Source organism: Hemitrygon akajei, chromosome 18 (assembly GCF_048418815.1).
Source record: "Hemitrygon akajei chromosome 18, sHemAka1.3, whole genome shotgun sequence".
Taxonomy (NCBI): domain Eukaryota; kingdom Metazoa; phylum Chordata; class Chondrichthyes; order Myliobatiformes; family Dasyatidae; genus Hemitrygon; species Hemitrygon akajei.
In genome coordinates this window covers 28,637,350-28,662,805 of record NC_133141.1, presented here as the reverse complement: position 1 = coordinate 28,662,805, position 25,456 = coordinate 28,637,350, and the positions used below count along the sequence as shown (strand labels likewise).

Sequence of the window (25,456 nt, the reverse complement as noted above, 5' to 3'; positions counted from 1 at the left end):
ACAAACACCGGGGGACGGTACCGGTGGGGACGGGTCTGTCGCTGTGTAACACCGGGGTACGGTACCGGTGGGGACGGGTCTGTCACTGTCTAACAGCTCGATATAGTACTGGTGGGGTCTGTACTGTGACTGTATAACATTGAGGTACATAACCAGTGGGGAGGGGTCTGTCATTGTATCACACCGGGGTATGGTACCTGCAAGCATAAGTGCTACACCTGTCCCTACACCTCCTCCCTTACCACCATTCAGGCAACACTTCACTTATGAGTCCGCTGGAGTCATCTATTGCATCCGGTGCTCCCGGTGCGGCCTCCTCTACATCAGCGAGACCTGACACAGATTGGGGGACCGCTTCGTCGAGCACCTCCGCTCCATCCACCACAACAGACAGGATCTCTCGGTTGCCACCCTCTTCAACTCTGCTTCACATTCCCATTCGGATATGCCCATACATGGCCTCCTCTACTGCCATGATGTGGCCAAACTCCGGTTGGAGGAACAACACCTCATATACCATCTGGGTAGTCTCCAGCCCCTTGGTATGAACATCGAATTCTCCAACTTCCGGTAATTCCCTCCCTCTCCCTTCCCCCATCCCACTTTCACTCTGTCTCCTCTTCTAGCTGCCTATCACCTCTCTCATGATTCTGCCTTCTTCTGCTGCCCATAGTGCTTTCCCCTTACATTCCTTCTTCACCTCTCCTGCCTATCCCCTCCCTGCCTCCCCTCCCCCACCCCTTGATCTTTCCTCTGATTGGTTTTTCACCTGGCACCTTCCACCCTCCCCCCACCTTCTTTATAGGGCCCCTGCCCCCTCCTTCTTCAGTCCTGACGAAGGGTTTTGGCCCGAAACGTTGACTGCTTGTTTTAACGGATGCTGCCCGACCTGCTGAGTTCCTCCAGCTTGTTGTACGTGTTGCTTTGACCACAGCATCTGCAGTGTACTTTGTGTTTCCTTTCTGTTCACAGTAGTCTGCGTGAGGCCTCACCAGTGCCTTATAAATCCTCAGCATCACATCCCTGCTCTTGTATCCTAGACCTCTAGAAATGAATGCTAACATTGCATTTGCCTTCCTCACCACCGACTCAACCTGCAAGTAAACCTTTAGAGTGTTCTGCACTCCCAAGTTTCTTTGCATCTCAGATTCTTGGATTTTCTCCCTGTTTTGGAAATAGTCTGCACATTTATTTCTACTACGAAGGTGTATGACCGTGCATTTTCCACCAATGTATTTCATTTGCCACTCTGTTATCCATTCTCCTCTTCTGTCAAGTCTGCAGCCTTCCTGTTTCCTCAACATTACCTGCCCCTTCATCAACCTTCATATCGTCTGCAAATTTGGCAACAAAGTAATCTATTCCATCATCTAAATCATTGATATACAGCATAAAAAGAAGTGGTTCTGCTGCATCCCCTTTATCTATCCTACTTGTAATCTTCTCAAAGAATTCCAACAGGTTCGTCAGGCAGGATTATCCCTGAAAAAAACCATGCAGACTTTGTCCTGTGTCACCAAGTACTCCATAGCCTCATCCTTAACAATCTACTCCAACATCTTCCCAACCACTGAGGTCAGGCTAACTGCTCTATAATTTCCCTTCTTCTGCCTTCCTCCTTTCTTCAAAGGTACATGTAATGTCAGAGAAATGTATACAATACACATCCTGAAATGCTTTTTCTTCGTAAACATCCACGAAAACAGAGGAGTGCCCCAAAGAATGAATGACAGCTAAATGTTAGAACCTCAAAAAAATCCCCCCCAGCTCCCCCTCCCTCCCGCACGTAAGCGGCAGTGAGCAATGATCCCCTCTCCCCCCACCAGCAAAAAGAGGTAACGGCACCCGCCACTGAGCACTCAAGCGTGAGCAAAGCAACAGAAAAGACACAGTTACCCCAAGGATTACATCGTTCACCCGACATTCGACATACCACAGTCTCCCTCCCCCTCCTTAATAAGGGAGAAAGGTGTCTCGGTTTTCACAGCAAGCAGGGAGACATAGCAAACGACTTGGGGGTTTACGATGTTAAAAATCTGTAGCGTTGCTTTTTTCGAACTCTGTGCCCATAGATCCCGAGTCTCTGGGCACACAGCTGCAGATATTCCAACTCCCCCGATGACATATGGAACTCCTACACCTTCAATCCGCTTGTCTCCAGAGCCCCGAGATCCTAGGTCTCCAAAGCCAAGCTGAACTCTTAGGTCGAGCCCTTGGTGTGCCGAACAAGAGTGGCTCTGCTCTCAGGATGAGACTTTTCATTCCAGGACGAAGGAGATGTCTTCCTTTTCTAAACAAAGGGGCTTCCCTTCGTCCACCATCAACTCTGCTCTCAAACGCATCTCTCCCATTTCCCGCACATCTGCCCTCACCCCATCCGCCCGCCACCCCACTCGGGATAGGGTTCCCCTTGTCCTTACCTACCACCCCACCAGCCTCCAGGTCCAACGTATAATTCTCCATAACTTCCGCCACCTCCAATGGATTCCAATACCAAACACATTTCCCCCCCCCTCTGCTTTTCGCAGGGATCGCTCCCTACGCGACTCCCTTGTCCACTCGTCCACCCCATCCCTTCCTACCGATCTCCCTCCTGGCACTTATCCTTGTAAACGGAACAAGTGCTACACCTGCCCTTACACTTCCCCCCTCACCACTATTCAGGGCCCCAGACAGTCCTTCCAGGTGAGGCGACACTTCACCTGTGAGTCGGCTGGTGTGGTATACTGCGTCCGGTGCTCCCGGTGTGGCCTTTTATATATTGGTGAGACCCGACGCAGACTGGGAGACCGTTTTGCTGAACACCTACGCTCGGTCCGCCAGAAAAAGCAGGATCTCCCAGTGGCCACACATTTTAATTCCACGTCCCATTCCCATTCTGATAAGTCTATCCATGGCCTCCTCTATTGTCAAAATGAAGCCACACTCAGGTTGGAGGAACAACACCTTATATACCGGCTGGGTAGCCTCCAACCTGATGGTATGGACATTGACTTCTCTAACTTCCGTTAATGCCCCTCCTCCCCTTCTTACCCCATCCCTGACATATTTAGTTGTTTACCTGTTCTCCATCTCCCTCTGGTGCTCCCCCCCCTTTCTTTCTCCTGAGACCTCCCGTCCCATGATCCTTTCCCTTCTCCAGCTCTGTATCACTTTCGCCAATCACCTTTCCAACTCTTAGCTTCATCCCACCCCCTCCGGTCTTCTCCTATCATTTCGCATTTCCCCCTCCCCCTACTACTTTGAAATCTCTTACTATCTTTCCTTTCGGTTAGTCCTGACAAAGGGTCTCGGCCCGAAACGTCGACATCGCTTCTCCCTATAGAAGCTGCCTGGTCTGCTGTGTTCCACCAGCATTTTGTGTGTGTTGTTGTTGGAATGACATTTGCAACTTTCTGGTCCTCTGGCACCATGTCAGAGTCCAGTGGTTTTTGAAAGATCATTGCTAATGCCGCCATAATTCCAACCTACCATTACCTCTTTCAGAACCCTAAGGTGCAGTTTGTCTGGTCCGGGTGACTTAGGTACCTTTATGTCTTTCAGCTTTTTGAGCACCTTCTCCCTTGTAATAGTAACTGCACCCACTTCTCCTCCTCGCACACTTCAACACTTGACACACTGCTCGTGCCTTCCACAGCGAAGACTGATGTGAAATACTCGTTTAGTTCATCAGCCATCTCCTTGTCCCTGTTATTATTTCTCCAGCCTCATTTTCTAGCGGTCCTATATTCACACTCATCTCCTTTGTTTTTTTACATACTTGAAACCGATTTCACTATCCACTTTGATATTGTTTGCTAGCTTTCTTTCATATTTCGTTTTTTCTCTCCTAATGATTCTTTCAGTTGCTCTCTGTTGGGTTTTAAAAGCTTCTCAGTTCTCTATCCTTTTCTATTTTTTACTTTTACATTAGCTGTGACTTCCCTTGTCAACCACAGTTGTACTATTTTGCCATTTGAGTATTTCTTCATTTTTGGAATACATCGATCCTGCACCTTCCTCATTGTCCCCAGAAACTCACACCATTGCTGCTCTGCTGACATCCCTGCCAGCATCTCCTTCCAATTTACTTTGGCCAACTCCCCTCTCATTTCACTGTAATTTCCTATACTCCACTGAAAAACTGCTACCTTACTTTCTCCTTATCAAATTTCAAGTTGAACTCAATCAAATTGTGATCATTACATCCTAAGGGTTGTTTTACCTTAAGCTCCCTAATCACCTCCGGTTCATTACATAACACCCAATCCAGAGGCTCAATGTCAAACTGCTCTAAAAAGCCATCTCTTAGGCATTCAACAAACTCACTCTCTTGAGATCCATTTCCAACCTGATTTTCCCAGTCGACCTGCATGTTGAAATCTCCCATGACTATCATAACATTGGCCTTTTAAAATGTAGACCATAGAATTCTACAGCACACTTCAGGCCCTTCGGCTCAGAATGTATCCTACTCTAGAAACTGCCTAGAGTTTCCCTACCACATAGCCCTCTATTTTTCTAAGCTCAATGTACCTATCTAAGAGTCTTTTAAAAGACGCCTCCACCACCATCTCCAGCAGTGCATTCCATGCACCTACCACTCTCTGTGTGAAAAACTTACCTCCGACATCTCCTCTGTACCTACTTCCAAGCATCTTAAAATAATGCCCCTCGTGCTAGCCATTTCAGCCCTGGGAAAAAGCCTCTGACTATCCACATGATCAATGCCTCTCATCATCTTGTACTCCTCTATCAGGTCACCTGTCATCCTTCGTTTCTCCAAGGAGAAAAGGCTGAGTTCACTCAACCTGTTTTCATAAGGCATGCTCCCCAATCCCAGAAACATCCTTGGAAGTCTCTGTACCGTTTCTATGGTTTCCACATCCTTCCTGTAGTGAGGTGACCAGAACTGAGCACAGTACTCCAAGTGGGGTCTGACCAGGGTCCTGTATAACTGCAACATTACCTCTCGGCTCCTAAATTCAATTCCACGGTTGATGAAGGCCAACACACCATACGCCTTCTTAACACAGTCAACCTGTGCAGCAGCTTTGAGTGTCCTATGGACTCAGACCCCAAGATCCCTCTGATCCTCCACACTGCCAAGAGTCTTATCATTAATACAATATTATGTCAAAAGGCTTTTGACACACCTATTTCCCATTGTAATCTGTGGTCCACATCCCAGCTACTGTCTGGAGGCCTGTTACCTTTGCAGGTTCTTAACTCAACCCACAAGGATAATGTTGTCCTATCACCTGCCTGCCCTTCCTGACAGTTTGACTGCACGCTATCTTTGGGTTTTTTTTACCATCCGTTGTATCCTGAGTCGCTTCACTCTGGTTTCCAACCCCCCTGCCAAATTAGTTTAAAACCTCCCCAACAGCTCTAACAAACCTGCCCACAAGAATATTGGTCCCCCTCAGGTTCAGGTGCAACCTGTCACTTTTGAACAGGTCATACCTCCCCCAGAAGAGATCCCCAACGATCCAAGAACCTGAAGCCCTGCCCCCCCCCCGCACCAGCTTTTCAAACATGCGTTCATCTGCCGAATCATCCTGTTTCTACCCTCACTGGCGTGTGGCCCAGGCAGCAATCCAGAAATGACTACCCTGGAGGTCCTGCTTCTCAGCTTTCTGCCTAGCTCTCTAAAAGCTCTTTTCAGGACTTTTTTGCTTTTCCTTCCTGTATCATTGGTACCAATATGTACCAACACATCTGGCTGCTCTCCCTCTCTCTCCAAAATGTTGTGGACACAATTCAAGACGTCCCTCTCCCTGGCACCTGGGAGGCAACATTCGGGAGTCCCGTTCACATCCACAAAATCTCCTATCTTTTCCTCTTTTCTCTCTCTTCTCTCTTTCCCATTGCACCACGGACCTATGCTCAGTGCCAGGTACCCGGTATCTGAGATACTATCCCCACAACAGTATCCAAAACTGTACACTTGTTATTGAGGGGAATGGCCACAGGGGTGCTCTGCGCTGACAACCTATTCATATTTCCATTTCTCCTGACCGTCACCCAGCTGCCTGCCTCCTGCAACTTTAGGGTGACTACTTCCCTGTAAGTCTGATGGATTATCTGCTCACTCTCCTGTGTACCACCGGGGTACGGTGCCGGTGGGGACGGGTCTGTCACTGTGTAACACCGGGTACGGTACTGGTGGGGACGGGTCTGTCGCTGTGTAACACCGGGGTACGGTACTGGTGGGAACGGGTCTGTCACTGTGTAACGCCGGGGTACCCTGCTGGTGGGGACGGGTCTGTCGCTGTATAACGCCGGGGCACGGTGCTGGTGGGGACAGGTCTGTCACTGTACAACACCGGGGTACGGTACCGGTGGTGACGGGTCTGTCACTGTGTAACACCGGGGTACGGTACCGGTGGGGACGGGTCTGTCACTGTGTAACGCCGGGGTACGGTGCCGGTGGGGACGGGTCTGTCACTGTATAACACCGGGGTACGGTACCGGTGGGGACAGGTCTGTCGCTGTGTAACACCAGGGTACGGTACCGGTGGGGATGGGTCTGTCACTGTAACACCAGGGTACGGTACCGGTGGGGACGGGTCTGTCGCTGTGTAACGCCGGGGTACTGTACCGGTGGGGACAGGTCTGTCACTGTGTAACACCAGGGTACGGTACCGGTGGGGACGGGTCTGTCACTGTCTAACACTATGGTACCGTAAGAGTAGGGACGCATCTGTCTCTGTATAACACCGGGGTAGAATTTCAGTTGCGATGGGGCTGTGGCTGTACAGTACCATGGTAAAGCATCGGGAATGATGTCTTTTTCAATGGCCTGTGAAAATGTCTTTCTCTTCGTCCTGTCCCTTTTTTAAAAAAAGCTGAAGACTTTTCATATGCTTGTTTGCAGAGATGGATAGGTTCTGGATTAGCCAGGGCATCAAAGGGTATGGGGAGAAGGCAGGGGAGTGGGGATGACTGGAAGAATTGGATCAGCCCCTGATTGAATGGCGGAGCAGATTCGATTTGCCGAATGGCCTATTTCTGCTCCTATATTCTGTGGTCTTATTGTCTTCTGAAATCTGTACATTTCACCTGTTTGTCTACTTTTGACTTCGTAAAAAAAATTTCTTGTGAATACGTTCGCAATAGTTGTGCGCTGTTTTTGCAGCTTTGTCGCGATGAATTTGTTTGAAGTATGCGATAACAATCTCAGCTGTCGTTAGCTGTGTTAATCTCCAGTCAATCCACTATGCAAATTTGCAATGCTCTTGATGTCTGTTCTGGGGCATTTAATCTGGGATGAGACTGAGATTATGTCTAAGAAACTAACCATGAAGCATGTTGATTTGCATCCTATGCTCAATGTACGACACTCCCTCCCTTCACCACTGGCCCACATGGACTGTGGCGCGCACTTATCAGACAGACGGGCAGGGCAGGGAGTGTGCCAATTCTATGGGATTCAATTTTACTTATTTCAATGCAAGAGTTCTATTGTATTTATCATTTTTTTAAAATCAATAAAAAAATTGAAAATGAAATGAAGAGTTCTAACACATTGGGCAGATGAACTCAGATTAGTACATGGGACTGAGTTTTGATCCGATTTGTTGTCAAAGACTTACTAGATGGTGTGAATGTCATTTAGTGACTGCAGTGCTTAGTTAAAATGACTATAAATTACAAAAATAACCTGGGAAGTTCAGAAAAATGATGGTGGTGGCAACATGGCTAATAGAGTGACAGGACTGGTAATGTTCTGGGGTACAGGTGCTTCAGGTCGGATAGAGGCAGAGGGAAGGCAGAAGGCATTATGATTAAGGAGAACATAGCAGCAATTATCAGTGATGACTGAGATGATTATCCAGAAATAAGCTGGGGTTGATCATTCTGTGACTGTCCCTTCGACCCCCTCTAGTAGGTAATGGAATGGGAGTTTGAAGAACATAAAATGCTAGGAGATAGTCATGGAAAGGGATGGATCTAGTCCATAATTTCACATTCTAAACTGGGGCTTTCGAAAGTGTGATATCGAGAGTTTAAGATCTGCATGTTCCTGTTAGAGTGAAGGGCAAGGCTAGCAGGAGGAGGAATCCTTCCATGATGAGGGACATTGAGGTTCTGGCCAGGTAAAAGGAAGAGCCATGGGTCAGGTCTAGACATCTGAGATTGAGTGAATAATCAAGTTAGATAAATCTCTCCAGGTTACTCTGGGGAGCGAGGGAAGTAGTTGCTGCACTTTGGATGATCTTTGCGTATTGACTGGCCACAGGAATAGTACCAGAGGATTGGAGGGTGGCAAATGTTACTCCTTTGCTCAAGAAAGAGAGTTTGGATAACTCTAGAAATTACACTCCATGGTACACTTGTACACCTGCTCATTAATACAAATATCTAATCAGCCAATCACGTGGCACTCAATGCATAAAAAGTTGCAGACATGGTCAAGAGGTTCAGTTGTTGTGCAGACCAAACATCAGAATGGGGAAGAAATGTGATCTAAGTGACTTTTACAGTTGGTGACAGATGGGGAGATTTGAGTGAAACTGTTAATCTCCTGAAAATTTCATGCACAACAGTCTCTAGAGTTCACAGAGTATGGTGTGAAAAATCCAGTGAGTGGCAGATCTGTGGATGAAAATACCTTGTTAATGTGAGGAGAATGGCCAGACTGGTTCAAGCTGATGGGAAGGCATCAGTAACTGAAATAACCGCGCGTTACAACAGTGGTTTGCAGAAGAGCATCTCTGAGCGCACAACATGCGAACTTTTGAGTGAATAGACTACTGCAGCAGAAGACCATGAGCATACACTCATTAGCCACTGGGTGTATAGACCAGGTAGTCTTACATCAGTGATGGGCAAATTATTGGAGAAATCCTAACAGACAGGATTTATAAGCATTTGGAGAAGTATAGTCTGATTAGAGATATTCAGCAGGGTTTTGTGAGGGGCAGATCATGCCTCATGAGCCCGATTGAGCTCTGTGAGGATGGGATAAAGCACATTGACGAAGGTAGAGCGGTGGATGTGTTGTATTTGGATTTTAGTTTGACGATGTTCCCCGTGGTAAGCTCACTCAGAAAGTCAGGAGACATGGGATCCAGGGAAACCTAGCTGTGTGGATTCAGAATTGGCTTGCCCACAGAAGGCAGAGGGTGGTTGTAGATGGAGTGTATTCTGTCTGGAGGTTGGTGACCAGTGGTATTCCACAGGGATCTGTTCAGGGAACCCTGCTCTTTGTGATTTTTATAAATGACTTGGATGAGGAAGTGGAAGGTGGGTTAGTAAGTTTGCAATGACACAAAGGTAATTGGTGGTGTGGATAGTGTGGAGGGCTGTCGTAGGTTACAATGGGACATAGACAGGATGCAGAGCTGGGCTGAGAAGTGGTAGATGGAGTACAACCTGGTAAAGTATGAAGTGATTTAGTTTTGAAAGGTGGAAATTTGAAGGCAAAATACAGTGTTAATGGCAAAATTCTTGGCCATGTGGAGGGACAAAGAGATATTGAGGTCCACGTTCAAAGTTTCTGTGCAAGTTGATAGGGTTGTTAAGAAGGCATATGGTGCTTTGGTCTTCATTAGATGGGGATTGAGTTCAAGAGCCGAGAGGTAATGTTGCAGCTCTAAAGCCCTGGTTAGACCACACTTGGAGTATTGTGTTCAGTTCTGGTCACCTCATTGTAAAAGGGTGTGGAAGCTTTAGAAAGGGTGCAGAGGAGATTTACCAAGATGCTGCCTGGATTAGAGCATGTCTTTATGAGGATAGGTTGAGCGAGCTAAGGCGTTTCTCTTTGAAGTGAAGGAGAATGAGAGATCACTTGGTAGGGGTGTACAAGATGATAAGAGGCATAGATTGAGCTGATCGCAAGATTTTTCCCAGGGTGCAAATGGCTAATATGAGGGGGCAAAATATTAAAGTGAATGGAGGGAAGTATGGGGAGTGGGGGGGATGTCAGAGGTAAGTTCTTTTTCACACAGAGTGGCAGGTACGCACTGCAGGGGTGGTTCTAGAGGCAGATACATTAGGGATTCTCAGACAGACATCTGGAAGATGAAAAGAATGGAGGGCTATTTTCAGGGAAATGTTAGACTGATCTTCGAGTAGGTTAAAAGGTCAGCACAATATCATGGGGTGAAGGACCTGTACTGTGCTGTAATGTTTTTTTAAATCCCTGGAAGGGTATATGGGATGCAGGATTGTACTCAAGAAAAAAATTCAGAAGTATAAAAAGGATACGTGAGATAGCTTTGGTAGAGAAGATGAAGAGAAATCCAGTGTGAATTTACAAATTTAAAAAGGGCAACCAGTGAGAGAAGAGGGCTACTGAATGACCGAAGAGAACACTTTTGTGTGGGAGGGTGAGGTCCTCAATGGCTATTTCTTTCCTCTAGTTTTACAGTGGAGAGATATAAAGACTTTGGAACTTGAGGTGGTTAATGGGGAGGTCTTGGGGATAGTCCACATTATTGCAGAGGAGAAGCTGAATGTCTTGAAGGTTGACAAATTTCTGGGCTATGAGGTGGTGAAGAAGGCTTTTGGCATGCTGAACTTCATCAGCCGGGACATTTGGTTTCTAAGTTAGGTGATTATGTGCAGTTGCTGAGGAAGCACTTGGAGTATTGTGTTCAATTTTAGTCCCTTTGCTGTAGGAAAGAGGTTATTAAACTGAGAAGAGTGCTGAAAAGGTTTACAAGGATGTTGTCAGGACTCCAGGGTCTGAGTTTTAGGGAGAGATTGGACAGGCTTTATTCCATGGAGTGTAGGAGATTGAGAAACGATGTATATAATCAAGAGGGGCGTAGTGAGGTTGAATGCACACAGTCTTTTTCTCAGGGTCAGCAAATTAAGAGCTCGAAGGCATAATTTTAAGGTGACAAGGGAAAGGGTTAACAGGAACTTGCAGGACAACATTTATCACAGAGAGGGTGTTGAGTAAGTGGAAGTGCTTGAGGCAGGTGAAATAACCATTTTAAAAGACATTGGACCAATACATGGATTGGTTTAGAAGGTTATGGGTGAAACTCGGGCAAATAGGACTATCTTGGATGGGCACCTATGTTGGCATGGACCGTTTGGGGCAAATGGTGTTTCTGTGCTACATGACTGTACAGTCAGCCCTCCTAATCCGCGAGTTCTGCATGCGCGAATTTAACCAACCGCGAATCGAGAAAACCTGGAAGTGTTCTTCCAGCACTTGTTGTTCGAGCATGTACAGAATTTTTTTTCTTCTCATTATTCCCTAAACAATGCAGTATTAACAACTATTTTACATAGCATTTACATTGTATCAGGTATTATAAGTAACATAGAGATGATTTAAAGTATATGGGAGGATGCGTGTAGGTTATCGTGGATCGTGATCGAAAAAAACCGGAAGTTCTCTTTACTAAGTAAGTCGGAACAGGTACATCCGGTATTATTTAGCGTCAATCAAATGTTTGTCTTAGTATATAATATATATTTTACCTTTCTATGCATATAAAACACTTAAGAAACGTATGTTTCAATGCCGGGCTCAGGAAATCCATGCCGGATTGATGTGGAGGATCAAAACCCCAAAACCCAATAATTAAACCACTGCGTTGCTTAGTAATAACTGTAGCTTTCATCGGGGCAGAGCCTTTCTGACTTTATCCTTTAAAATTGTTCCGATCGTTGACTGACGTAGCCTAACGCTTTTCCAATGGTGTTTCACCTCTTTCTGATCGCTTTATTACTTCCACCTTATTTTCAATCCTGATCGTGATTATTTTCATGAACAGAAACACTGTGGATTCAGAGCTCCGCCACCGGGTCCTAATGTCCACCGCATTGAGACAGGTTGAATAAGGCTTGGGGTTCTGCTGGGTCCTAAGGTCCACCGCATTGAGACAGGTTGAATAAGGGACTTGAGCATCCGCGAATTTTGGTATCCGCAAGGGGTCCCAGAACCAATCCCTCGCGGATAAGGAGGGCCGACTGTACTTACTAAATGCATTGCAGAAACTGCACTGTGAGCACCTCCGTAATCCACCACCTCTCCCACCCAACAGGATAAGGGCAGTAGGTGCAGGGAAGACTACCAGCTGCAGGTTCCCTCCAACTCACACCCCTTCCTGACTTGTAAATATTTCTCCATTCCTTCACCGTCACAGCGGGAGCACCTTCACCACAGAAGGACTGTGCGGTACAAGAAGGCCGTTCATCCCCCACCTTCTCAAGGGGCAATAAGTGCTGGCCTTGACAAAGATGCACACATCCAGAAAATGAATGGAAAAATAAAAACAATTTTAAAGTACCAATAAATTATTCTATGTGACATATTATTAAAAGTCTGCATCATTGATAGGATTTTGATTGGAAGAAATGCTGGACAAAATCGACACCTCTATATTGCTGACGAGGTCACGAGGGGGCTGCTACGGTGCTGATCCAGGTTGTGAAGGTGCTGGCGCTCACCTGCAAGCCAGGCCCAGCCGCTGGTGACACCGCCACTTAGTGGCTGATACCAAAAACTGCAACCAAGGTGAGAAGGCATCAGTGTCCAACGTCTGAAATAACCTCTCTGCGAGGCAGAAGGGTTTCGTTGCTCACCTTGTCAATTGGCACTGGTACTCCCATTGGAAAATATCCTCTGGTTAGAATTTCACTGTCAGGAATGGAAATTCCAGGGCATAATGTTGTAATTTACAAAAATAAGTGAATTAATTTTGGACAGGCTAAATCTGATCTTCCATTGTTGCTGTGAATTACTACAATGGGAAAGGCAACACTCATTAGTTCAGCCTTGGCAGAAATATCCAAAAACACTGCAAACCAGGGAGCTAACCTATTCATATACAAATTGGCGTTGTTTAATACATGACAGCGAACAGTAGAATTATACTGAACAACCGAAGACACACAAAATGCTGAAGTATCTAAGTAAGTCAGGTGGCATTCATGGGTGAAAATAAACAGTCGACGTTTCGGGCCGAGCCCCTTCATCAGAACTGCAAAGGAAGGTGGAGGAAGCCAGAATAAGGTGGGGGAGAGGAAGGAGTACAAGCTTGCAAGTGATAGATGAGAACAGGTGAGGGGATGGAGTGAGAAGCTGGGAGGTGATGGGTGGAAGACGTTAAGGTCTGAAGTAGAAGGAAGCTGATAGGAGAGGGGAGTGGACCATGGGAGAACGGGAAGGTGGAAGGACACTAGATGGAAGTGATGGCTGATGAGGAGAAGAGAAGGCGTGAGAGGGGAACAAGAATGGATAATGAAAAAGAAATAAGGGGGGAAGGGAGAAATTACTGGAAGTTAGAGAAATCAATGTTCGTGCCATCAGGTTGGAGGCTGCCCAGATGAAATATGAGGTGTTGCTCCTCCAAACTGGGAGTGTGGTCTCCTCATGGCTTGAGGAGGACATGGACGGACCTGTCAGAATGGGAACAGGATGTTGAATTGAAATGAGTGGCCACTGAGAAATCCTACCTTTAGTGGTGCACAGAGTGAAGATGCTTAATGAAGCATTCCCCCACTCTACATCGGGTCTCACCAATGCAGAGGAGACTGCACTGAGTGCACCGGACACAGTAGATGACCCCAATAAACTCACAGATGAAGTGTCTCCTCACCTGCAAGGAATGCAGGGGCCCTGAATGGTGGTGAGGGACGAGATGTAGGGGCAGAGGTAGCACTTGTTCTGCTTGCCGAAGGTTAATTAGACCTGTGGATTCCACTTTCACAACATGACTTCATTTGTCTTCTTTTCCCAGGGATGTGTGTTTGGAGCTTTTGTTGGTAGCCCCTGCCCAACACTCCTCCGTTCACTCCTGAGCTTGGTTAACCTGTCAACCTTAGCTTTAAATAAACCCATGACTTGGCCTCCACAGCTGTCTGTGGCAACGAATTCCACAGATTCACCACCCTCTGGCTAGAGAGATCCCTCCTCATCTCGGTTCTGAAGCGACATTTTCGCAGGCTCTTCTGAAGGGGACGGGTCTGTCAGTGTCTAACAGCGGGGGACGGTACCGGTGGGGACGGGTCCGTCACTGTGTGACACCGGGGGACGGTACCGGTGGGGACGGGTCCGTCACTGTGTGACACCGGGGTACGGTACCAGTGGGGACGGGTCCGTCGCTGTGTAACACCGGGGTACGGTACCGGTGGGGACGGGTCTGTCAGTGTCTAACACCGGGGGACGGTACCGGTGGGGACGGGTCCGTCACTGTGTGACACCGGGGTACGGTACCGGTGGGGACGGGTCCGTCGCTGTGTAACACCGGGGTACGGTACCGGTGGGGACGGGTCTGTCGCTGTGTAACACCGGGGTACGGTACCGGTGGGACGCATCATGTTCTCTGTCTCTTGGCCTGCTTGGTTCGGGGATTCCAAAGGGTATTTGAGAGCTGTGTACCTCTCCCTCAAGCCTGTTCTAAACTGCAGCTTGTCTGACATTCATTTTGGTTTTGCCTTGCCCTTTGCCTGTTTGTCTTGGAACATGCTTACGTTACCTCATTGCGTTGTGTCATGAGCCCTGTGTTGAGGACCCTGTGGCCGGACACTGCCAGCTCCTCACACTCGGTGTGGGTGGTGTGGTTTCTGGCTGAGGTTGAACTCCCGTGTGTGTGGCGGCTGCCCTGCGTACTGCCTTGTCTCAGAGCTGGCTGCCCTCGACTCAGTGACGCACACGGGGGGTGATAGTGAAGCAGTTGTTGGTGAGGGTGGTTTCTTCGCTTGCCAGGTGTGGTGGAGTGAGGGGTCGGGGAATGTGTAATGGCGCTCAAATGCGGGTTGAAGGTGAAAGGTCCGAGAGATTTAAATTTTGGTTACTGCGGAGCCAAGGCAGGAAGTTGTGTAGGAAGTTGGGGGGGGGGGGATGCAGAGGAGCTGTGGGGAGAGGCTGTTGGCTAAAGCCCCCCCATCCAATCTGAACAGAAGCCAAAATGATGTTAATACAAACACAATCAATTTTGGAATCTTTCAGAATGTCATTGAAGGTAAATTGAAAGGGATTTAATTGAGTTGCAGCTCTAGTTATTGCAAAAAAATTCTTGAATCCCTTGTTTAGCCCACGTGCCTGTCGTAAGACTGAAGGCTCTCATTGTCCATGGCTTGGCTTGGCTCATTCTGCACAGTATGGCAGTGAAGTATGGGAACAGTTTAAATTACTTGCTCTCCTCAGCTTTGATGTCATGTGGTATGGGAATTTGTTTTGAAGACCTTGTCACAAATAGTCAAACTTGTCCAAGCAAACAGCGATCAAAGAACTAACGAGCTGTCGGGATGTTGGCAACGACTTGCTACTGACTGTTACAATCACCTTCTGACATCCTGTGGTCAGAACATCCCCAAATAAAACGGTGTTGCAGAGGGAAAAGGGCCATTTGAGGGACTGGGCTTCACTCTGCAATGCTGAGCTTTCTACATTTTGCATTTACTTAGCACCTTCAATGTCACAAAATTCAAGTACCTCAGAGGATCAAATGATACATTTGGCCTGAGCCAGACGAGGATTTATGGGGGCAGTTGATCAAATATTTGCTCAGTGAAGCACAGAGTAGGGGATGTACCCGAGTCAGGGTCCCAGGCACTGAAGGCACTGCTGCAGGACTAGGGGATGGGATGATGCAGAGGTAGGCAATGGGAGGGGTGGGGAGAGAGGTGAACAGAGATGAAGTTAGATGGATGTAGACAACTTTTGGTTAGTGGGAAAGCTGTGGATTTGGACCCCGCCGCTCTCCAGGAATCCTGCCACATTCCAGTGCAGCACTGGGATGTCCAAGGCTGGGTCCTCCTGATGAAATGGAGGCCTTGTCTGCCCTTGGCAGTGCTGTGCACACGAAGTGGGTGAAATGTGCACATAGATAGCCCGAGACAGCCGGTGGCCCGGCGCCAATCGGTTTGCATTCGCAGTGTGCAGGAGCCAGGATGGGCCAGAGATTCTGCACAACATTCTCAGCCCAAAGCGTCGACTGTTTGCTGCCCTCCATAGATGCTGAGTACCTCCGGCGTTTTGTGTGTGTTGCTCAAGGTGGCAGTGCCAGGGGCGTACCTGGTGGAGGAGCTTCCTCCGATCACGCTCACTCTTGCCTCCTCCCCCTTACTCTCACCCACCCCTCGCTCTCACTCCCGTCAGGCTCTGCCAGGATATCCAAGCATTACACACAGGCTGTTCCACCATGATGGCCGTTTTACAGTCCCACATCGTGTGTTCACCTCGTGCCCCTGTTTCTAATCACTGAAGAGTAAGGGTAGGTGCCATGCAGCTGAGTTAGAACGTAGAAATTTACAGTACATTACAGGCCCTTCAGCCCACAATGTTGTACTGACCATGTAACCTACTCTAGAAGCTGCCTAGAATTTCCCTAGCACAGAGCCCTCTATTTTTCTAAGCTCCATGTACCTATCTAAGAGTCTCTTAAAAGACCCTATTGTATCTGTCTCCACCACTGTTGCTGGCAGTGCATCTCATGGACTCACCACTCTCTGTGTGAAAAACTTACCCCTGACATCTCCTCTGTACCTACTTCCAAGCACCTTAAAACTGTGCCCCCTCATGTCAGTCATTTCAGCCCTGGGGAAAAAGCCTCTGACTATCCACACAATCAATGCCTCTCATCATCTTGTACTCCTCTATCAGGTCACCTCTCATCCTTCGTTTCTCCAAGGAGAAAAGGCTGAGTTCACCCAACCTGTTTTCATAAGGCATGCTCCCCAATCCCAGAAACATCCTTGTAAATCTCCTTTGCACCCTTTCTATAGTTTCCACTTCCTTCCTGTAGTGAGGCGACCAGAACTGAGCACAGTACTCCCAAGTCGGGTCTGACCAGGGTCCTATATAGCTGCAACATTACCTCTTGGCTCCTAAATTCAATTCCACGGTTGATGAAGGCCAACACACCGTATGCCTTCTTAACAACACAGTCAACCTGTGTAGCAGCTTTGAGTGTCCTATGGACTCAGACCCCAAGATCCCTCTGATCCCCCACACTGTCAAGAGTTTTACCATTAATACCATATAGGAGCAATGTGGATTGGATGGTGTGTCGCTGACACTCCCTCTGCTGTCAAATCGTCTGTATATGTTTCATTAGTCCAAGCTGATCTCCCCTCTGGATGAGTGTATTGCCAGCAGTTTATGAGGTCATCAGCCCCTGCCAGACCAAAGGTGAAAACTGTTGCTTTTTCTCTCTGTGCTGTTAATGCTGTGGTCAGCTACAGTGACTCACCTAAATTCTTTATCTGAAGTTCTGGCGGTGGTGGTGAGGAGGTGAGGCTGCCGCCCCTTTCTGTTGCCTGACCGGATTGCATCGAAGAGGAGAGTGGGTGACTGTCACAGTATGTGCTTCTTCTGTTGTCAGCTGGTCGGAGTGTGCCCCTGACTCTTGGCTTCTGACCCTAATGCCAATCCATTCACTTCTACCTATACGTCCCTCAGCATGAATCGGGGACTGCGAGACTGGTAGCAAACTGCGAGCGTTATGCTGTTGGGTCACGTGCTGGTGGGTTTGACGTCGCAGATCGCCAGGGTCTGTCGAGCTGCGTTGTTGGAAGGATTTGAAAGACACCATGTGTCTCCTAGGCCAGTATTTCTATCTCGGCCAACAGATGATTGAATTGGTTTTCAGAACATGGCAACTTCCTGTCTGTTCAAAGGCTACCCATTTCCCCAGTTCCAAACACCAGTGCGCGGCGCTCTGAATTTCTGCCAGTCGGTCCACTTCAAGCTTTCGTCTCTGGTTACTGCCACTTTGCTCTGGGCTGCTCGTTCCAGCCCCAGCCTCCTCCCTGAACAAAAACCTTCGTGAGGTCGTTGTCTGCTTAACAGGCAAGCAGCTCCGTGGCAGCTTCAGTAATAATTCAGTAGACGATGTTGATCATTATCTGTGGTCGACCATGCAACCATTCAAACCATGTCTGCTGCTGTCAGCCTTCTCATTAGAGCCCTGTTTTGCCTGGGGGAATCTCCTCTCTCTTTGAAGCCTTATCATCTGGGATGGTTTGATATACAATGACTCACTCTTTCACAATATGCAATGACTCACTCTCTCATCGTGTGGCCACTCGAGCCTGCTTTGTGGCTGACCCAGTCTCGGCCTCCCTCACTCCCCACTCCCCTCAACATCCTCGCCCAAGTGTCGAGTTCCACTTGGCTCCAGTCAGCATCTCCTCCTGCTGAGCCTCTTCATACATTGACCCCTCACCCCAGCCAACAACCCAGTGAATCCTCTCAGCATGGTCTCCATCCTTCCTGAAACAAGGATATTCCAGGTATGGTCTCACCCATCCTATTACATTGCAACAAAACCTTACTACTTCTAAACTCCATTCCCCTGGCAAGAGACAGACACTGCAGATGCCCATCTGACAGACAAACACCCTGCAGCTTGGTCTCCTCGTTCCCCTGGGAATCTTCCGAGATGACCGGTGGTGCTGCTGTGAGGGGTCCACACAGCAACTGGGTGGCAGCCAACAGCCGAGGGACAGGATGTGGGTTGTGATGTTTATCCAACTCCAGAGACCCAGCGACGGCCCAGGAGACTCCCACGGCCATGCCGAGCGGCTTGGGGCAGGAAACTAGGGCCGATTTTGTTCCCCTGGAAGTTCAGGAAACTACAGCCCTAATCACGGTACCCGGGAGAGTGGGCTGTCTGTGGTTCTGCCTCAATTACTGTGGATGTTTACGTCTACGCCGGCTCCGCGTCCCAAACACGGACTGAGCTTCTCCGGTCCTGGCCGGGCAGGAGTGGTGACGGGGCTGGGGTGCGTAGCTGCTGCTGTGGGACAGGACACATGTGAAAGGGTTAACGGTGACATTGACAGTAACAGGGCAGCAAGAGGGGGCACAGACAGGGAGAGTCTGTGGCTGAAGGTGGAGGAGAAACGCTCCAGATCAAAGGTTTCTCCAGCACAGTGCCAGACAGAGACACTGAGCAATCACAGAACCCACGGTCTGTGCCAGCAGCTTTAGTTGCTGCTAATTCAACTCTAATTGAGTCTTGTTATGCCTGTGCTTGTGATATGATCATTCTGCAGACAATCTGCACTGGGTCCTGCCAGCCCTGACTGTGGTGAACTAGATATACCTGTCTGACTGCTCCTGTGGCTCCTCCCACAGACCCCTGTATAAAGGCGACTGTGGGCTGCTGCTCTCCCTCATTTTCCCCAGGATGTAGTGTTGTTTATTCTTCCAGTCAATAAAAGCCGATATCTCACTTCCTAAGTCTCAGCGTGAGTTATTGATGGTGCATCACTGACAGCATTCTGTCCGAAGGATTCCAGGTGCTGATCTGTCCGCAGGCAGTTCCACAGACGGCCCAGCTTGGCCTTGGGGTTGTGCAGTGAGGTTAGTTGCCGGGCATTCCCTAAGGAAAGCCCGGCTCTCCAAGCTTTCCTTGCTGAACCCTTCCACCTCGCATCCTGTGTATGATCACCGAGTCCACTTCAGTCCTCCTGTCCGAAGTTTTCTGATGTCAGTGCTTGTCGATGGGTGCTGCTCGTGCTGGGTCGAGGGAGCGGGCGTGGAAGTGAGTCCACTGGGTCCACACGGATCTGCAGCCATGTGCTCCGCAAGCCTGGAGCTTATCCTGTGATTGGTGTCAGGCCAATAAACACCCACCCACCTTCCTCTTCAGTCCCAGAGTTTGGATCAGAGTCAGAATCAGGTTTATTATCATTAACATATGTTGTTTTCCGGCAGTGGTACAGTGCAAGGCATAAAGTATACTATAAATTATAACAAAAAATTTAAATAAGCAGGTCAAAAGAGAGCAAATTAGTTGAGGTAGTGTTCATGGGTTCCGCGTCCATTCAGAAATCTGATGGCAGAGGGGAAGAAGCTGTTTCTAAAACGTTGTGTGTGTGTCTTCAGGCTGCTGTTCCTCCTCCCTGATGTTAGCAACGGGAAAAGGACATGCTCTGGGTGGTTAGGGTCTTTAATAATGGAGTGTGGCAGGGAGGGAAACGAGTAATGTGGGGGTAGGGCGGAGGAAGCAGACCCAGGGATCCACAGAAAGGATGCCCTGGCTGGCTAAATTACAAAGCACTTCAATATGATAATTATAGGGAGACTATCTGTGTGGGTTGAGACCTGGGTTCAGTGCTGACCTCGAGTGCTTTGATCAAGCGGGTTTTCCCCAGTTTCCTCCCACATCCCAAAGGGTGGGTTGATAGGCCATTGAAAATAGCCTCCTTGTGTGTGGGTGAGTGGTAGACACCTGGGGGAGCTGATGGGAATGAGGGGGGATAATGTGGATGGATGGGTTGAAGGGCCTGTTTCTGTGCTGGATGACTTTCATATAGTGGGGGAGGGGGCAAAACATGCAGGGTTTTCTCAATGGAAGTGCTGCCGGGGAGGAGGGGGTCATTGTAGGCATTGGTAGTTTGCCCACAGTTAGAAGACATGATGGATTTTGGTCCTTGTCAATAGATAGTACATCAAAGCACACAATGAAAAGCATTGTTCTGAGTTAAGAACCAGCACCCCTAAGGATCTGCCGAGGGTAGCCTGCAAGTGCCGTCACACATTCCTGCACCAACTTAGCATCATACCCACAATGCTCAGCAGGACAACGCAAGCAACAACAAAAACAAAACAAGCCCCTCCTACTCACACTCCCTCCCACTCCAGTCCTTGGCCTTGGCCTTGGACTCCCAGACTTGCAGACATCAAACCTCTGACCTCTGGACTCGCCGATCCAGGAGCTTTGACCTTCGGGCTTCTACCTGCGGACTCTCCAGTCGGTGACTTTGACCTTTAGCTTTGTCCTCTGGACTTCGCCAGCCTCAGGGTGGCGACCCCAGGAATCGCCGATCACAGGACTTTGGCTCTGGGCTTCGAGCTCAGGACTCATCGACCACAGGTTTAACCTTTGGTCTCGACTTTGGGATTCGCCTGGTGACCAGTGGTGGTGGGTAGTCACCACGCCTCATGACCCCCACCTGTACAAACCTCTGACTCTGGAATCACCAACTTGGATCGTTAGTTTCTGTCCCGCCGACCCACCCACCCTCTGGGATTCTGAAGCTGCAGAGTACTCCAACATCGACTCTGAATACCAGCTCTGGCCTCTGACTCTTCAATTACTGACCCTCAATCCTGTACCTAAACTCTACCCTGACTCCTATCTCCCCATACTCCCCAAAAACATCTCTACAAGCCTGTGAAACAACTGGCTGAGCCTTGATCTCGACAGACGTTGCAGCTTGGCCCCACCTTGACTGGAAGATTGAACCCAATACACCTTCTCACTAGTCAAGAAGACACAGCAGCATCTACTTTTTGTGAGGACATTGAGGCATGCAAAGCTCTCTGCCCCCATTCTCTCAGCTTTCTACAGGAGCACCGTGGAGTCTGACTGCAGCATTGTGTAGTATAGGAGGACTGCAAAACTTTATAGATAGTTAAAACCACCAAGAGGATCACCAGCATCTTCCCCCCCCACCCTGTTTGTGATACTTAACGTGAAGACAAAGAAGGTTACGTGGATGATGTCAGCAATGGGAGACTGCAGTGACAGGAAGTTGGACTGGGGTGCAGCAGCGATGTTACCATGGTCCCAGTGCCAACCTCAGTGTCCATGCTACTGCCTTCAACCGTGTCGGAACCTGGTGCTTTTGCAATCCAAAGGTTCTTCGGAAGTCAAGACTTGTTGCTTACAGCCGTGTTATTCAGTGTTACAAAAGCAAAGAAGTGTCAAGAGAAACAAAGGAAGGAAGAGATGAAAAGGTAGTTGTGGTCAGCTCATATCTGACTAGAGATATATATATATAAATGATTATATAAAAATAGGGGTAAAATTAGGAAGTTCAAACTACAATAAAAATAATTCAACAAGTTTGTGGGTTTTAAGTCTTCTGCAGTCAATTTCTGATCCAGGACAGTGGCGGAGATTTGTTTGAGCCCACTAACCCCTTGCACGCCGCTGAAAGCACAAGTAAGGCCATTGTCAATCCTGAGGTGAGGAAAATTCTTCCTCCTAGCTGTATTGAAGCTGACCTTTTTCCTCATTCCATTTCGTTGCTGGTGTGGAAGGAGCATGTTGACAGTTTAGATTGCTGCATGGTGAGGCAGGGGTTGAAGGTCCTCAACTAGGGTCCATCAAACTCCCTCTAGTATCTGGTTGTCGTGGATCAAAGGTCCGCGCGTGCAGTCGGAAGGTAAGGACTGTGAGAGCCGTGGTTTCTGAGCCATATTCCTCTCTCTTGCCGAGAGCATTTGGGCCAGGAGATGACTGTAGGTCCTAACAAGCCTCTTATCTCGGGGACTATTAGGCTTGATTCTTGGAGACTTTCCAATTGCAGGAAGCCTGGGGAGTGACCTTATTTCATTGGGAATTGGTTCAGTGTGGTAGCCGAGAGAGAGGACTGAGCATTGCTAATTTGCCATATCATCTCTTTCTTTGCCTTGTAGTCTTAATACTTCAATTACTGTGCAGGACAGACATTTTGCTTCATGGGATCTCTGCTCCTAAAAGGCTGGGCCGGGTTGCTCACATTTGGTTCATCCGCTTGCCACTTGCAGCACATTCTGCTGTGTTTGAGGCTTGGCTGGCTGTCGTATCTTGCCCACCATAGGTTCAGGAGGCTTGCTCTGCAGTGGAGAAGTGTGTGTTATATGTCTAGATACCCTCACACTGGCAAACATGGGCAGCTGCCATCTTCTCAGCGAGGCAGCGAACAGCTCAACTCGGGCTTTCAATCTACCCACCCAGCATACTGCCTTCTCCAAAAGCTCTCCTCTGGAAAGTGCAATAGGGCTATTAAAACATAAACTTCACGCCATTTTAGAAGTTTCTTCCCCCAGGCAACTAATCTGATTATCCATTCTAGTTAGCCTCCCCCTCCCCCTCCATTACCTCAGTCACTCCACTGCACTGCAGATTACTGTTTACAATGCTGTTTACATTGTAACTACATGCTGGTATTTATGTATCTATGCACATTTATTCCATATCCGTACTTCAATCATTCTTTAATCTGTATAATTGTTGAATGTTGTCACTTTTGGGTGCTCATCACACCAACACACCGCAGCAAATTCCTAATACATGTTAAATGTATTTGGCAGATAAAGTTAATCCTTCGTTGATCCTTTGTTAACTACCTGAAGTAAATTAGACAGATTTTCATCTGGGGTAGGCTCGTGCTTGGGCCGTTAAAAAGCAAAAAACTGCAATTGGAACGCAGCAGGCCAGGCAGCATCTATAGGGACAAAGGGTCTCGGCCCAAAATGTCGACAGCGCTTCTGGCCTGCTGCGTTCCACCAGCATTTTGTGTGTGTTGCTTGAATTTCCAGCATCTGCAGATTTCCTCGTGTTTGCTTTTCAAAAACTGCAATTGCTGGAAATCTGAAATAAGAACAGAATGCAGGAAAGTCTCAGTAGATCAGACAGTATCCATGAGGGAGGAACAGATTTAATGTTTCAATTCCAACAAAGGGTTAAAGACTTGAAACATTACCTGTTTTTCTCTCCCTACAGGTGTTGTCTGGCCTACTGAGTGTTTCCAGCATTTTCTAGAACAATTAATACCTTCCGCATTTCTTTCCTTCACTGAACGTGCTCTGCCCCTCGTACCGTTTTGGACTTTTACAGGCTGGAAGGATGGAGCCAGTGGAAGACCTCAGGGATCAGTTCTTGGCTCACAATATTCTCTGACTTGTATTACTGATTTGCAGAAAAGTGGGCAGAGTGTATCTAAGTTTTCTGAGGGCACAACAAAAAAGTGGAAAGGATGTTGTGTTGGGGATATTTGGGCTCCAGAACAGAATATAGATCGGTTGGGTGATTGGGTGGAAACTTGGTAATGGAGCTTTTTGTGGGAAGTGTAAGATCATGCACGTTGGCAAGAGGAATCTAAAGGCGATTTATTATTTAAATGAAGAGAATGCAAATGAGTTGGACCTAGATATCCCAATGCATGAGTCACAAAAGGCAGGATCTCTGTTGTGTATTGGTGAGATCCCACTTGGAGTATTGTGTGCATTTCTGGTCACCCAGCTATTGGAAGAATTAAATTAAATTCGAAAGGGTACAGAGAAGTTTCACAAGGACTGGAGGACTTGAGTTATAAGGAGAGGCTGGACAGTATGAGACTGTTTTGCCTGGAGTGAAGAGACTGAGAGAAGTTGTAGAAGTTTATAAAATCATGAGCCAATGGTCACAGCCTTCCAACCAGAGTAGGGAATCTAAAACTAGAGGACATGGTTTAAGGTGAGAGGGGAAAGATTTAAAGGGGACTCAAGGGTCAAGCATTTCACACAGAGAGTGTTGGAAGGAGATACCAGAGGAAGTGGCAGAGGGGGGGACCATTGCAATATTAAGAAAGACATTTGGACGGGTACATGGATAGGAAAGGATAGAGTCATGAAGCTATACCCTTCAGTCCAGCCCGTCCATGCAGTTTAGAGAGAAATGGGCTAAACAGAGGCAAATGGGAATAGCACTAGCTCAGGAAGGCACCTTGGTTGGCATGGACCAGTTGGGCCGAAGGGCCTGATGTGTCCATGTTGTATAACTCTATGACTCTAAGTACAGAGTGTCGGTGGGACCACACTCGGAGTACTGTGCACACTTGTGGTCTCCTCATTTAAGAAAGGATGTACTGGCATTGGAGCCAGTCCAAAAGGAATTTACCTGGCTAATTCCTGAGATGAGATGGTTGTCTAGCCAACAACAGCTGAAGAAGTTAAATCTATGTTATTTGAGGATTAGAAAAATGAGGGGTAATCTTGTTGAGACCTAAGGGAACATGACAGGGGAGATGTGGAGCTGTTGAGCTATTGCTGAGGACTCCACTCTTTGTGAGGGCGATCACTTAAAACTGAGGCACGTAGGAGGATGGTGAATCCCTGGAACGCTCTAACCTGGAGCGGTGTGCAGACCAGATCCCTGGGAGCATTTAAAGAGGAAGATCACCTTGGAAAGAACGGTAGTGATGGGGAACTGGCACAGGAGACAAGATGAAGCCTGGGGCAGGTCAGCCATCATCATGTTGAGTGGTGGGGTAAGCTTGAGGGGCCGAGTGGCTATTTCCTTGTGTTCTGTGTCTTGCTTGTTGCCACGGTGATGGAAGCGCTCCATCGGACTCGAGCTGTGGAGACGCTCTGTTGTGGACCATTCTGAGAGCGTTGTGCTGAGTGTGAGCTTTGGGTTTCTCTGTTCGTTTACTGCTCATTTGGTCAACTGGAGCCAAATCTTCAGCCAGCACCGACAACAGGGCTGCCATCAGCAGCCTTGTTCCTAACGTTCTCCATGTTTGTATTTCAGGCCAGTTGTTCTGATTGGAGCTCCCAAAGCCAATACCAGCCAGCCAAACATTACGGAAAGTGGGGCAGTCTACTCGTGTTCCTGGGGCCTGAACGACACAGACTGCCAGCAGATTCCTTTTGATCTAACAGGTAGAGTTTGTTGAACTCAGTACTCTGTACCTAAGCCCTTTTGTTCTGTCTCTTGCTCTTAAATAAATGGGAAAAAATGGTTGGCTTGGAGGCTACAAGTGGCAGGAAGTGTCTGCTGAAATTCCTGAATGCTGGAGCGTT

At 48.0% G+C, this 25,456-nt stretch overlaps 1 protein-coding gene across 2 annotated transcripts in view; it reads left to right on the top strand.

Annotated features, from left to right (window-relative positions):
- LOC140741230 (integrin alpha-5-like) overlaps positions 1-25,456 on the top strand; it is a 101,626-nt gene that overhangs the window by 2,565 nt on the left and 73,605 nt on the right. For both annotated transcript variants that reach the window (XR_012102036.1, XM_073071193.1), the window contains exon 2: positions 25,185-25,315. Coding sequence is in view for 1 of the 2 variants with exons in the window: in XM_073071193.1 (XP_072927294.1) it covers positions 25,185-25,315 (131 nt within the window). In the remaining variant the exon portion in view is untranslated. The remainder of the gene's footprint in view (positions 1-25,184; positions 25,316-25,456) is intronic.